The sequence below is a fragment of the Cephus cinctus genome, unplaced genomic scaffold (genome assembly GCF_000341935.2).
Source record: "Cephus cinctus unplaced genomic scaffold, Ccin1 Ccin1_scaffold0847, whole genome shotgun sequence".
Classification (NCBI taxonomy): Eukaryota; Metazoa; Arthropoda; class Insecta; order Hymenoptera; family Cephidae; genus Cephus; species Cephus cinctus.
Genome location: NW_014333434.1, coordinates 401,612 through 414,609, shown reverse-complemented (window position 1 = coordinate 414,609; position 12,998 = coordinate 401,612). Strand labels below are relative to the sequence as shown.

At 35.3% G+C, this 12,998-nt stretch overlaps 2 protein-coding genes across 2 annotated transcripts; both read left to right on the top strand.

Annotated features, from left to right (window-relative positions):
- The first annotated feature begins 126 nt into the window (after positions 1-126).
- Positions 127-3,495, top strand: LOC107270875 (DNA-directed RNA polymerase II subunit RPB1). The gene is made up of 4 exons (XM_015746295.2): positions 127-1,321; positions 1,426-1,575; positions 1,683-2,031; positions 2,114-3,495. The coding sequence occupies exons 1-4, from the start codon at positions 1,176-1,178 to the stop codon at positions 2,702-2,704; spliced, it is 1,236 nt and encodes a 411-aa protein (XP_015601781.1). The 5' UTR covers positions 127-1,175; the 3' UTR covers positions 2,705-3,495.
- Positions 3,496-5,410: 1,915 nt separating this feature from the next.
- LOC107270857 lies at positions 5,411-9,746 on the top strand. Its single transcript, XM_015746246.2, has 4 exons — positions 5,411-6,051; positions 6,915-7,092; positions 7,283-7,517; positions 7,819-9,746. The coding sequence occupies exons 2-4, from the start codon at positions 6,923-6,925 to the stop codon at positions 8,020-8,022; spliced, it is 609 nt and encodes a 202-aa protein (XP_015601732.1). The 5' UTR covers positions 5,411-6,051; positions 6,915-6,922; the 3' UTR covers positions 8,023-9,746.
- The last annotated feature ends 3,252 nt before the right edge of the window (positions 9,747-12,998 follow it).

Sequence of the window (12,998 nt, the reverse complement as noted above, 5' to 3'; positions counted from 1 at the left end):
TGATATTGAACTACTATATAGTATGTTTATTATTTGGAATCGTTAACGACAGCTTATTTATTTATAATTATTGTCATCTTATGCAATTTGCACGCAGACATACTTCGCAGGGTTAATTTCGCTTATAAAATGGTTTTGGAGTTAGAAAATGGTAACAAAGAAATAATTTTAAGTTAGGTTAGGTTTGCTTAGCTTTTTTTATTGTCATCTGAGAATAATGATACGAAGTTAAGAAGAAGTTCGAAAATTTAAATATCGGCGGGTACAGAATCTTAAATTTTGAAAGATCATATAGAGGATGTAGAGGCATAAGAAAAAGTAAAGGAAAAACTTTGAGAGACAGTAAATCGCATTCAAATCAATTATTCAATTTGATTTTGTATCATTTTCTGTCGTTATTGCATTGAACTAGAGCTTGGTAGCTGCTTCTTACGTTCGGTAAAATTTATTTTGGTAGTAGAAGTGTAACGTATTTTACATGTATAAAAATCCTATTTTTTACATACCGAAATCCAAATTCTGGACTAGTTTTATTAAAGAGAACGGGTTTGTGCACATTTTCGGTTGCTCGACTGTAATTCCATGTGAAAATGCATCGGTAACGGTCTGTTACAGTTTGTTGAACGTGTTAGAATAATTTTTGTCATTTCGAGCAATTAGCGTTTGAACCTCAATCCGGCAGATGTCTTGACACTCAGTCACATAGTCGAATAGTCAAAACTTTGAATCTCAGAAAGTATGTACAATAGTAAAAGAGGTAATTACAAGTGTGTATATGCAAGTATACAATGAACAATAGACAAAATCACCGAACCTTAATTTATATATGACTATAAAAAAGTTAAAAATTTAAAGAAAGTGTAAAAAAGTATTTTCCAAAAATTTCAAACAAAAAATATTGCAACAGAAATAAAAATACAGAGTGTCATTAATAACATCTATTTATTTCTGTAAAGTAATATACCGCAATAACCTGTGAAATTAGACAAAATAAGAAATTATTCAAAGAATACCGATGTGTCCCAAGTTCAAAATATGATAAGATAACTACACGGATGCTTATCGGTATTGGACAATAAAATTCCCACCGACTTTATACCAGAAACAGTTACGAGTCTATATATGTGAGTAAAACACGGTGCTCTGGTCATTCATCCGTGAGAATCATCTTGAAGATGTTGCGCAAAGCGTCGATGTACCTGCTGGTGGTAGGATTGGCATCTTCAGCAACGTTACCGGAAACAGTCTCCTACACGAAGATATCACGAAATGGCGAAGAACCGATTAAAGCATCAAATGGTCCAATGTCATGGGTAATGAGGTAAAGTATATAAAAATTAAAAAAAATTAACTTAACCAGTATTATAAAAATCAATTTTATAAATTATTAAAATCATCATTAAAAATCGTTAATTTTTTTTACAGTCTCCTCAAACCAAAAAATGGCACCACCAGTACAGACAACGAAGGTCGAAGTGGACAGGATATCAGCATAACAGTGTCACCAGTTTACGTACCACCCAAGACGCCTCAATTGCATAATGGGGAGGCAGTTGATTATCCATCTACGAAAAAGTGAGTTATTATACTTTTTTTTTTTCATTTGATTATTCCGTTGCTATCGTCTTTGATGATTTCGACTTTTTTGTTCGTCCACTATTTTCTGGTCATTTCTTTGCTAGGTACTCGACGTTGGACCTGGAAATGGTAGCCAAAATGAATAGTTTGTCAGGCAAGACACGAGCTCAGGAGAGATTTCATCCCCCAGCTATATTCGAACACGACGTCGCACATTCGAATAGCCTAAAGCATCAAGCGGATTCGTCGGACTCATCAGATTCTTCGTCCTCGTCTTCGTCTTCGTATTCAGATTCATCGGATAACTCCGGTCCACCTAATTTTGACAATACACCTGTTTTCCCGGGTTCCTACGATTACAAACCTCCGGATTATTTCGCAATGAAACCAATGTCGAATCCACCACCTAGTTCCATTGACAGTTACGCGCCACCGTCAGACACGATTCCAAAGGTACACAATTTTCTATTATTACATGCTGTAAAGTATGTAAACATCAATATAGATATGTATATGGTTTTTTTTTTTATTACAGATTCCAGATTCCTATGGACCGTCACTTGGTTCTTACACGCCGGATTCCCATGGACCACCGGACTACCATGATCATCATCCAGATGATCCAGAATTCACGCAACAGGTGCATTCCTCTAATTTTGGTTCCCGTCCGATTTACGGTGGCGAACTGCCACCGAAGCCCATTGAATATGCAGGACATTTTGATCATCCGAGTTTCGTCGACGATCCCTATATACATGATCACGATCATGATTATCATCATGATATAATATATGATCATATACCGGAAGATCATACCACTATGAAACCGGAAATGATGGATCAGCGTTTAAACAGGAGGCCATATTCGTATTATTTTATTGGCAAAAAATTGTGGTATATTCCATTGTATTTTAGTATTTATTTTATTATTTATATTGCCGCTTTGGTTTTGAAAAGCGTTACCAGACACAAGATCAATTTTCCTGCCAATTTCGCAGCAGCAGCTGCCGCTGCTCATGCTGGTAGGAGCGTGAAGGACTCTGATAGTCACAGCTGGTGGGACCTCAGTGGCAAAATTTTAGAAGGAATTGAAAGTGCCGCCAAAAAATATGAAAGGACTTCCTAGCTATGGAATATCAAACGTGAACACTTTATTTAAAATTATTTTTATTCCTTTCGCGTCGTGCACTCTTGATCGACAATATTGATACGTCGATTGAATTATCGATCTTTTGTCGAAGACTTCGCCAGATTTTCGAAAAGATAATCAAGCCAATTTGCATTGCTCAAGCATTCTTTTTCAAATATTGGTAATGAACTTGAATATTAAGTGAGACCATTTTTTAACAAATTGGCTAGAATTTATCTTGAGTTTTGGTATTCAAAGGGAATTTGATCGAAAATGTTTTTAATCGAATTTAGATATTTTTTTATGATGATCAGGCAACTAATCGTTTTTGAAGTATTATTTGCCTTTTCACCAATTACGCCATACACTGTATAAGTAAAAAAAATTCCTTATAGGATTAATCGAATTAAGCGAATTTACTTGAAACTGTTTGTATATAACGATGTATAATAACGTCTTGAGTGAAATTGAGTGAAATTTCAATTTCCATTTCAACTGTATTTGTACAAATTAATATCATGCTACTTATTAGTGTGCAAATTAGATATATCATAAATGAAAAAGAAACTATTGTAAAATACCATAATTTGACATTCTCTCAATAATAATGAATAAGAAATATCATAAACCGATTACGTCACTAATATTGATTTCGTTACCCATATAAATTCTGCGAATATATCATGTATAACACTGCTTACAGTAATATCAAAATAATTATTAAAAATACAATCCAATTTATTAAATGAGTCTACGCTCTTTTCAAAATTTTAAATTTACCGCCTTCTCAACTTTCTCAAGTATAAAAATCGAATGCAATTTAAAAAAATAGAACATTAAAAATAAATGGTCAGTAATAAAGTATTTCTGAAGTAAATCCACTGCAATGTACTAATTGCGTAGTGCATCATTACGAGCTGACCAGTAAATGGACGAGTTTAGGTAAATTTTATCTATATACAGTAATTTTAACACGGGCGTCCATTCACTGAAGCCGTTTCTTAAGGCGTTCACCTACTGGTAGACTTGGCCTATCTAAAAACAGTTAGTCTAAAAAAAATGAATACATTTCTAAAAATCGATAGTGCCCGGTATTTTCAGGGTAAACTGATCAAGTGTGTTTGTTTCTAACTGAACTCGCATCACTGACAGAACCTCACCTGATTATCACTACCGATTAGAGTATTGTAGTTTCAACGGGACTTGGCTACAAACTGCTAATCGAATGGTCTAATATGAGACAGTCATAAGTAGCAAGTAGCGAAAAGTATGTAGCAGCAAGTAGATAGCTACCGGTTAAAGGCTACCTGACTACTGTTACGATATAGCTGAAGTCCTGTTATAACATATTTTCATTACGCGATAATCTTTTCAACAAACTTACCTAATACTGTAATGGGCAATGTCACACATTCTTATAATCTTCACATGTCCAGTTGATTGAAATTGACAACATTTATTTCCACGAACATTTGAAAATTAATGATCTATACGAATACGAAAGTAATAGTAAAATTATATTAAAATTATTTATAACAAAAATTCAAGATTTCATCTCTCCTAAAGGTAAGCTCTTATATCGAGGAAACCTTTAGCAAGTATTAATGGATCTGCACATTGTTAACGCCTGATTCAATTAATCATCAATGTCGTAGTCGATGTATTCGAACAGTTGTTGAATTCTTAAAAACTGAATGTGTCGCAGAAAATGAGGAATAGAAAGGAACTTTTACATTAAATTATAACAGAAACATTTTAGTCGAAAATGTAAAGTGTTAAGTGTAGATCCATTAATATTTGTTTCAGATAAAAAAAAATGCGGCCGACGATAAAACGAACTTGAATACACGTGTGTGAGTTCGTCTCGATGCCTCTAATGTCTTGACTAAAAGTCAACTTAAAATCCTCTAAAATGGCTCGATCGATGAATTAATGAATATCAGCATCATTTTGCCCCCTCGAAATTGAAAACTTTCGTATGAAAAAAAATTTGTCCAGCTTTAATTATTTCATAAATATCCGTCCGTGTTAATGAAATTAGGACACCCTGTATAAAGAATAGAGTGACAAACGGATCAATTCAATGACCGCATACGGTACTGAGATGATCAAAAATGGTTTATCTGTTCTAGGTAATGCTTAATAAATAGAAGCCCACTTTGTTATCATTGATTACAATTAACAAAAGTAGTTGCTAATATAAAATTTTATTAAGGGCAATCCGAGATAGAACAGGCTGAAAGGAAATGCAATATCTAGTTCAACACGAGGTTTCAATTTTATCGGTCAATGCTTTAAAAATTCCAATGATCTCTTTTGAAGAACCATCTCAAAACTGAAAGCTATTTAGGTTGACCAAAGTCTGAAATGATTCCTAACTCTTTTTCCGTCTAATGATGTTTGACTTTTTAGTTCCGTTCTTTACGGCAATTGGGTCGTCATAAAGCACGTGTTACAAACATTGGAAATGTAATGTCCAGCATCCGTATCGTCCAGACCAATAAAACTTGTATCACGCTGTATATGTTTTAATACCTTACATCATACAAATTACTAGCATAATATTTTTTAAACTCTTCATTGCACTCATAATAAATATATTTTATTTTCTCAAAAGCACAAATACAAAATATGTTGTAATGAAATATTATAAATATAATTCTGAATTATATTGTATTATACTGTTACTAATGAATACTGTGATTTAATGGGTATATAACAAAACATTATTAGTCGACTTAGTTTTGTATACGATTGTACAATTTTTTAATGAACCAAATAAGAAAATTGCTTAGAAAAGTTACATCGACTAAATATCTTCAGGGCATAATACTCGTTCGTAGAGATCGGTAACAATTAGTACATGGACGTCAAATGAGTGTTTATTTAACGTTTCTTGTGATACAGTTACAGTCATCTGAGGAAGGCGAACTGGAACTTAACACTGAGCTGTCGAATCGTCCAGTTATTCATAAGATTTAGTCAGGAAAGGTTCCACATTATGAATTCGTGGAGTCTGTATTAAATACAGTATAAAAAATAGGCCGAATAATGTGTAATTGGAAAAATTAATCGAATAAATTTATCCTATTATTTTCTTGAGAAAAAATTTTTTTAATACCATCAAGTGTACTACGAGATCGTCATCTGGTATCAATTTCTATTTTAATAACTTCAACAGGCAAAAGAAAAATGTATAAATAGCATAGAATCTTTTTAAGTGAAATTTTAATGCACGAGTGTTGATTGGGTCGAATAATATAAAAAAGAGATTTTTGTGTACTTAAAAAATTGTTATTCAGTAATACGTGTGACGTTTTCACACATTACATTTGACTATACAGGTTTGTATTCAATATAATATGAATTTGCGATTTTCGAATCTGAACGTCCAATACTGTTTATCGTATCAATACACGATAGGGAAAATAAAATAATTTTTGAATCTACTAACGTAACATGTTTTATTGACTGTAGTCAATAAATGGTAATTCCATTTGAATCTTTTATATTTTTTCTATCATTATACTCAGCATAAAGCCATTAGAGGTCAGTTCCTGTTAAAAGCAAATAGTCATTCAAATGCCAAGGTACCACAGTGCCATGATTATAATTAGCGGCAAAATTTGATGACATCGAATTAATAAATGATCATCTCTTGAGATAGTCATGACGTATGCTACTTTTGTGTCTGGGACCTTGCATCGTTCAAACGTATAACTTTGAATGATTTGAGGCATTGAATAGTTTGAGTTACGATTTTTAAAACCGGAAGACATGATATCCTCCTTACGCCGATTCGTCATTTTACCTTCGTCCTCTCTCTTGACATAACTTCCGGAATTTAATCATGCACATAAATAATACATACTCTCAATGTAATAATGATGCGTGCGTCTAATTATAAATATTTCTAAAAAAGTTTCAACATTTTCGAGCGATAATATTTTTTTTTTATAACTCACTGTGATTTATATCTACACTGTGATTATTATCATTGATAATAATAATATGACGTCATTAGTATCAAGAAAGCATAGCTTCGGTAATGCAATGATAATTTCTTAAAATATCATTTTTACTTACCTTGATGAATTTTCGTGAACTAAATTAATTATCATGATGATTGAACAATCAACGAGAGATATTATTATTATTGACATTAGAAACATTGTTATATGTATTTATTGTTTGTCATATTTTCAGAAAAAAAAAATGGAAACACGGTTTTTTTGTCTTACGATCCTATTATCGATATCAGTTCAATCGTTATCGGCAGTAGAGTCGGAAACATCCGAAATAGAATCGATTACCGGCACGAGGGAACCGGAAGATCTGACGACGACGCCAAGCCCCATTTTAGTTACAACCGTACAATCCTTCCGGTATGTGAGTTAGAATAAAAATTGCTTTTTAAATTTTTTTTTTCCAAATTTCTTACGCTATGATGAAATCGGTTACACAAAGGATGGCCGAATTTAATATTTTGTATTAAAAATTTTTGAAATATTATACGCTCTATAATAATAAATTTATGTTACTTCGATAAAAAATTATTCTTATTCACGTCATTAGACAATCACGATGGTATCGTTATGGCTACCATGGACGACAGGATGACGTAATGAAACCGAATGGCTATCACGACGATCACGAAGTTGACGACGATCACGATGACCACGTCGATGTTCACGACGATCATCACGATGAAGACATGAAAGCATTAGCAGCAACAAACGATGACTACTGGGGTGGCTATTATGATTTCCTAATCAATGAAGGAAGTTACAAATTCTGGGCCGTATTTCAAGTAAGTCATCATCACGTCATTATCCATTCATGAGTTCGATATTTAATCCTCTGTAGGTCTAAAATCAAGATCCCAATGACATAGCCTAATCCGAATAGACCACGTGGGTCAAAAGTGCATTGTAATAGGCAAACGAGTCATCGGACAAAACTTTGTGTCATTTTATACATGGAGGGTTAAATAGTTTTTTCTCCCATAATCAAGTCAAGGATAAAAATTCTTTGGGGTTTTTATAAAACTTCAAATGATATCACGCCGACGGCATAACGAATTTTTAAATAACGATAATGCTTCACAACAGCTTGCCACCGCGGCGCTACTCATCTACAGTGGTTTTGCGGCACTTTATTACGCAAAGGTCAATCCACCAACCGACGACTACGAGGATTACCTACTGCGAAGACGCAGATCTATAAATCGGCCGTCACTGGAAAGGACGTTCCTGGGGCTCCGACCTGAGACATTTCAATTGATAGTCGACGCCATTGCTAAGGAATTTCATTGACGATGTACTTCGAATAAATGTCAATCGGGGATTGACATATTCTGATACCTCAATCTGCGGCTTAGGTGATAACGCAATACAGCAAGAGTGACGTTTCCTCGTCGCCATTTGAACTCGCGTAAAATTCAATACGTAGACCTTGTACGATATATTAAGTATATATGCGTCTACTGGACTTCTACGTGAGTTTGAATAATTGATAGTAGAATTTATTGCGTTATATGCCTAGTTGAAATTTCAGTATAAATATCCAGAGTCCGTCATGGTCCTAGATACAGTTGTACTGGTTCAGTAGGTAGCTAGGTAGGTCTTGGACTTATGAAACATAATTTTTCCTAGGGTAGGTACCTGTATTGACTGATCAGCTTGTTACGTGTTTAATCGATCAACAATATCGATTGAAATCATGTCAGAGGCATTGGAGTATATAGATAGTCAATTTATCAAATTTTATTCCGATTAGTTACAAAGTCTTGTATTCGCGTTTACTTGTAAAATACGATTCGAGATTTTGATCTTTGGAAAGTAGGGCTGACCCTTTCAATAATATCATCTATACGTTCGTACGTGATATTCTTCGTATGATTAGGTTTTCATGTTTAACATAAAATTGTAATATATCGAACACACGCATTGTTCGGAGTATATGTATTCATTAATAAAAATATACATCTGTCAGTTTGATACTGACTTTAGTTTTCGTATCGGTTCTCAACGGACTGGTTTAGTTCCAAAAAATTCCGTCGGATCGAACTGTAACGAAATTAACGTACAAAGTAAAATTCAAAATCAAAAATTCGATCGTCGCTGTCAAATTATATTATTTTTTTGTAAAGCTTTATAATTCTACAGAAAATGATCAAGTTGATAATTTTTGTTTCCACTTTAACTCCTCGTCATTATAAACGAATGACACATGCGTTAATGGCGTAAAGTGATATTGGTAATTATGTCTAAAAAATGAGACCAACTTTTCAAATAAATTTATTGGCAATAATAATAATAATAATAATGAACTAACCCTTCCGGCTTTACCAGTCTGGTTGCCATAGCAGTGGGAGTAATATTCGTGGGAACGAAACGTCTTGCCGAAGCGATTTCACAAAAATTTTGCATATTCCTTCCACTTCGCAGCTGATCCACGTTAAAGCAAAGGGCCAAGAGAAAAAAAAAAGAAACACAAGCGGCCGCTAAATATTCAACGTATTAAAACGGCCAATAAGAATCGCACAAAAAATGTCGACCGATAAATCAAGATGGGAGGAGGGATTGGTCCAGAGAGATTGGTGGAACGAGAAGGGGGTGCTAGTCTCCACAGCGTCGAACCCTTTGCAGCCTCAGAGGCAAATTTTCTTGTCGAACGGCAATGTAACGAGAAGGCCCCCAAGCATTGTAGGAATAATACAATGGCGTAGCCGCAGCAATCGCGATTGGCATACACTTTAGGTAGTTTATTGTTTCATGGTTTCTTGACGCCATTGCAAAAATCAACCGCGGGCGTCCTGACATTCCCCCACGTTCGCGACGGCGTTTACGATGTCCAGTGGGGAGCCAACGGCGTCTCAAGGGATGACGGCGCTCCTCAGTGATTTTGCAAAATTTCCGATAAATCTAAAGTACGGGTCTGATAAGTATCCATAGGCGTCCTGGACGTCCGAACGTCGACCGTCCCTTAATTGGTTGCAAAGATTTGAATAAAGAAAATATATGATTTAAAAACTACTGCAGGGTTATTGAAGAATTAATGGAATAAATGAAAATAAATATAAATCACCTGTTTAAGATGACGCTTATAGATCATTATAGATCTTCGTATAGGTGCTAAGGATCTACTTAAAGTATATGACGTAAATTATATAGTATCTATATGCGATTTGGTTTCTGAAATTTATTGATCGTCCTGCCACCCCCTTCACCCTCCCAGCCACTCGTTCTCTTCCTACGGGCGATCAATATCTTCTTCTAAGAAGTTCATCAAAAAACCGGTTCACATTGCTCGCGAACAATACCTTGCGTTGCGTGTATGAGCAAAGCTGCCCCAAGGTCACCTACACATTTATACATACGTGCGTGAGAACGCATTGTTCTGATTTTACGATGGAATTCGAACTTCCGGTTACTTCCGATAAATTCCACGAAATACACTGCAGGGTATCTCCTTTCTTATCCGTGAATATATACTTTGCCGTGTTTTAAGAAATTTAAAATATTACACTGCGTTAGAGAAGCTGTCAAAAATAAAGCAAACAAAGCATTTTCGTATGGTCCACGTGGTCGTGCATGAAATATAATCAATCAAATCTCCAGGTTAATTACACATTTAAAATCTTTGTTCGCACCATACGCCACAAAATGTCCTTATAAATAACGAAATTAACGTCACTGCTTGATTATATAATATATTTATGTCTAAAATTATAATGTTTTCACGAATTAAGGGTTATAAATAATTAAATAGAATGTATTGTACAGAATCCGTTATTCCGTTCACGCCAAAGGATTATTCAAAAATTCATATTTTTAGTGGTCGATCGCAACGCCATCTGTGTTCTCGCGCGTCATTCAATAACGCCTACCTGTCTAGCGATAAATGTCGAGAAAAGAAGAGAAACGACGACAAGGAACGAAGCATTCGTAATGCCCGCAATTACCGCTACGTAATTTGAATATATATAGGCGAGGGCGCCACCATCGGCTCGCACAAGATATAACATGCACTTATGTGTCTATGAAGGGTTAGTACGTGCATACAATTCTTCGCTGTGCTTTGTTTTCTACGTGTAGTACGAAAAAGCTAACGCGTTGATACACGAACTCCGAGACCCTTTTTCGGACAAAGGAGTCACGACTAACTTAAATAACTGCAAGATGGCGACGCGGCACGATTATCTGACGGAAAAACGTTAGAATGTCGCTCACTGGATTCCGGTGCGCATGCCGGACGTACCTCTGCGAGTCGGACCGTTTATTGTTGTTAGAAATGGCACGCACTGTATCGTACACAAAACTTACTACACTGTATTCCAATGCACAGAAATACACAGGATAAACGATATCTAAGATAGAAATATAAGAAATAGACACATAAACAATCCATATACAATGCATTTACGGTATAATAAATGTAATTTACAACAAAATGACGGAATAAGAAACTCGAGTACGACTAATATTATTATGAAATAAAATATGTGTATTCCATTGCAATTTCAGATATTTTAATTAATACGAATCTACTTTTTTTAAATTTACAGTCAGGTCTGCGTCTAGGTGGGCGCGCATTTTTTGAATTAATTATGACCATCAGATCAGCTCGGATTTGAATTCTTTCCGTGAACGACATCGTTCCGACGGTTACCATAACAGCCGAGATTGGCCGAAGTCAGCACGAAGTCGTATAGTTAATCTATCTGCGCCGATTCTCGACTATGCTAATTTTAATGGGAGGCAAATACCGTAATCCGATGAATAATTGTTTTAATCGCCGTACGATCGTGTCTTTTGTACATATATACATATATCCCACGAATCCACGTGTGCGAGCTGCGCGCGCTGCACTGTGGGAAACTTAAACCTGTGAATCGAGTCTCGTTCCGTCGTAGATCTCAAGACTGGCTGGCTGCTTTGTTTAAATTGTCATGGTATATACTTGGCTTTGTCTGGGATGCATATGCATATATATATATATATATATATACATATACAGCACACTACGCATGCCTATGCACAAGTAAACTAGTAATACGCTGACATATTATGCGCGACGGCGTTGGCATCGTACGTGCCTTTACCAGAACGTGTTTCTATTAGCACTTGCCGGCTGTGCAATTACGTTACATACAATGCGCGTAAAAATTATTACTGTATAATATTAACTGTGTCACGCGAAGACAGAAATATCACGGCAAAAGTGAAAAATTCATCGTTTAACATAAAAAAAAAATTACAACGAAAAAAAAATTTTTTTTTTTCTAAAAATTCGCTCGAACATACATACAATAAATTTACCTAGTTAAAAAAAAATTTAATACATCTAGGTCATCCGGAAAATCTAGTCCGTTAAAATGAAATGACACCAGACACCAGGAGTCATAAGGTGGCAATGAATGTCCAGTTTCGTCGAATAAACCGACGCGTATAAAAATAGTTAATTGCCATAAGAGACTGAATGCCGCGTCCCCATATCTATTCGTCAGATCCATGACACACTTAATTAACATATATCCTATGCCGCGACTCGAAACCGTTTGAAATAGTCAAACGACACAGTGTCGAGCTGCGTACTAAGAAAAAATTTATAGTACCTGTTCATCGTACAGGATTCGTTGGCTTATTTTTTATTTCCATTACTTTGAGATAATCATTGCCAAGTGAACCAACTATTAAACTGGAACGCATGCGAGGTTGGTGGAGGTTGGTGGAGCGATTTGTGTGTGCGCTGTCGTCCGCGGTCAATGGCTGCGCGCTTTTACTGCCATGAGGAAGAGGAGAGAGGATCGAGGAGAGTAGGAGTGAGAAAGAGAGAGAGAGAGAGAGAGAGTGAGAGGGAGATGAAGGGAGAGACGGAAACACAAGAGGGAAAGAGACATTGGAAAAATAGCTCAAGAGACACGGTACACTCGGATCAGTAAGGCACGTGAGTCTTGTGCATGCGTTCAAGTCGGTGAGAACATCGCGTGTATTACTTGTGCAGGTTCTAAGGAATTCAAGTCTCCGAAATATTACTTATTTATAGGAGGTTATAACATGGCTTGATGTAACTAAGTATCGTAGCACTTAAATGTTGTAGCGCTATAGTTCGTAAGCATAGTACTCTTATGTAGAGTTATATATATATGTATAGAATATAAAAATATGAAATAACCTATCGTTGAAAGTAATATAAAGAATTTATGAAAAAATTTGATGGAAATGGAATAATGATGGTCAGTCTGTTATGAGTGTAAATAAAAAAAATTCATACTTATACATAAATT